Genomic DNA, 2,514 nt, shown 5'->3' with positions numbered 1-2,514 from the left:
GACAGCGAGGGAGACGGACCGTTACACGATCCAGCGGTTGCCACGGCGAGGGCCCCGACTGCGTCGGACGGGACAGGAAATGGCCGCTCATCCGTCAACCCGGGAGGGAGGGACGAGGGGGAGGCGGGAGGGGCCGTGGGATCTGGGGAGGGGAGGAGGGGAAGGAGGAGAGGGGGGCCGGTCTTCATCTGTCTGCGGCCGTTTCAGACAGACCCACCACCGCCTCGGCCCCCCAGCACCGGGTCCCTACCCCACATCCACCCTGGACACCTGCTGGTCCACACCAGGCCTGGACAGAGAGATGGACAGGTACACGCTGTCGTCCTGACGACACAAACAACATTTCAAGTGTGATGAAAAATTTGCAACAATTGACGGTTCAATCTGTGTTGACTGATAATAGTTTGTCTAGGTGTTTGACGTTAGCGCTCTTTGGCTTGAATTTATTGTATTCATTAGTGGAGTTCTAACGATTGGAGGTCCAGACCTTTACGGAGCCTCCACAGTCACAGTGAGACCCAGCCCACCAGACCCCGCAGCAACAGCCTCAGCCTCAACCCCAGCCTCAACCCCAGCCTCAGCCTTGACCCCAGCCTCGGCCTCAACCCCAGTCCCAGGCCACAACCACGGGCTCTGCAACAGCTCGACATGCACGGGACCCTCTCCTGTCATCCTCCCCAGTTCCAGACCCAGACAGAGACTCGGCCCCATGTCTTTCCCATGGCCAGGCCCCCCTCCTCCTCTGCTCTGTCCAGACCCAGCCCCTTGCACCACAAGCTCCACCGACGGGCTGTCTACTCCTCCGGCACGGCCTGGAAGGAGGTGTCCTTGTCAGCCGATCCCCTCCTGTCCTCAAGACTCCCAGCCCCGACCCCCAACGGTGACCCCCCCTCTCAACCACAAACACTGACCTCTGACCCCCGGAGAAGGTTCTAGACTCTCCGGAATGGATGCGGCGGCCATGTGTGGAATCTTCCGGAGGGGGCTCGCATCTCAACGCTGACCCTTCAACAGTCCAGGGTGTCGGCGGAACCCTGGAGACCCAAGATATTGTTGTGGTCCTCCAAAAAAGAAGCCCGAGTCGGCCACGGTCCCTGTGTTTTGAAATGCCCGTGCGGCTGCCCTCGCAGATATGGACCCCTTGTAAGACATTTCACGGCGGGGTGTTTGCAGAGCTCTCTGTCTCGATCAGTCCCATGTGTCCGCGACTGTGCTCGTCTGAGTGTGAGGAATTGATTTGATGCAGAGATAATGCAAAACGACCTGGCTTCTCAGAGAAAACAGACATGGTCCCCCCCCCCCCCAAAGAAAAACCTGGGCTTTAGGGAACTTGGCTGGGTTTGGCTGAGTCCTCCCCTCCCCTCCCTCCCTCACACCCGCTGTGACAATATTGTAGACAAGCACTTGTGGAGCAGTACAACTGCAATCCTTTCCGTCCGAGGTCCCCCCACGACAGGCATTTTCTGGAAACTACTGATGACCCCAATCCTCTGCGGATGTTTGTTTTGTGTGTCAGTGTGCCCCACAATCCCAGTTTTCTCCAGCTCCGGGGTCAATTGATTCGAGGTGAGGCCTGTCAATTTCACAACATAGATTGTGTTCTCACTCCCCGCCCCCCCCGAGTCCAACCCCGAGTCCACCCCCCCCCCCCCAGCCCTGATAAACCCCCACCCACCCACCATCATCTCCTCTCTCATCAATAGCCCTATCAGAGCCCATCTATCGATCCCTTCCCCCCCACCCCCAGCACCGTGCCAGTGCGTCTGCGCGGGTTTAATTTCTGACAGATTTACAATAAAAGGTGAAGTTATTATTTAACTCTTCCGGCCACGGCGTTGCCTCGGTGATTTAGCACCCAGACGGAGGATGAGTTATGGGTGGCGTGTGGAATCTGCCAGCGCTGGGGCTAGTAGGGCCCTGTTCATAACTCACTGGCAGAATGTCTAGTTAGTCAATCACTTGATCTGTAATCACAAATGCTGCCAGAAATTACATGAGTGATGAGCTGTAATAAAAGTGCTTACTTTTTTCCCTGCTCTGTCTCTTAAGTGTTATTGGCAGACCTCTTTTTCCCAGGAGGCCGTGGCTGTGAAACAAAATCCCGATATAAACTGCCTCATTGGGTCTGCCTCCCTGTGTGTGTGCATGGATGTGGATTTGTGTGTGTGTGTGTGCGTGCGTGCGTCTGTGCGCGCGCATGTGTGCGTGTCTCCGAATGTCTTTTCACAGCCCTGCGAGGGTAATACAAAGCTCTGTGGACAATTTCGTACCTTGCCGGATTGCCGCGGCTTGTGACAAACGATGGGCACTTCAGTGAGGAACAACACATTCCCCTTCTCCATCATTTATAACCTCTACACCGTGGAGGTGGAGGAAGAGCGTCTTCACAACCACCTGCCGCACCAGACACAGATGCCTTTCTGTGAGTACAGTATCTAGCTGGGGAGAAGGTGAAGATGAAGCGTTACCCTCGTGTTCTGTCTCCATGTGTGTTTACAGTCTGGCTGCTTCAGA

At 56.1% G+C, this 2,514-nt stretch overlaps 1 protein-coding gene across 1 annotated transcript; it reads left to right on the top strand.

Annotated features, from left to right (window-relative positions):
* Nucleotides 1-76: 76 nt before the first annotated feature.
* Nucleotides 77-2,270, top strand: LOC124464545 (the record flags this gene model as incomplete). The annotated part of the gene is made up of 3 exons (XM_047016438.1): nt 77-309; nt 460-1,566; nt 2,230-2,270. Coding segments are annotated over 2 exons (710 nt in total), but the record flags the coding sequence as incomplete, so codon positions are not given.
* Nucleotides 2,271-2,514: the final 244 nt, after the last annotated feature.

Source organism: Hypomesus transpacificus, unplaced genomic scaffold (genome assembly GCF_021917145.1).
Source record: "Hypomesus transpacificus isolate Combined female unplaced genomic scaffold, fHypTra1 scaffold_373, whole genome shotgun sequence".
Classification (NCBI taxonomy): Eukaryota; Metazoa; Chordata; class Actinopteri; order Osmeriformes; family Osmeridae; genus Hypomesus; species Hypomesus transpacificus.
Note: the sequence above shows the minus strand (reverse complement) of the source record. Positions and strands in the feature narration are given on the sequence as shown.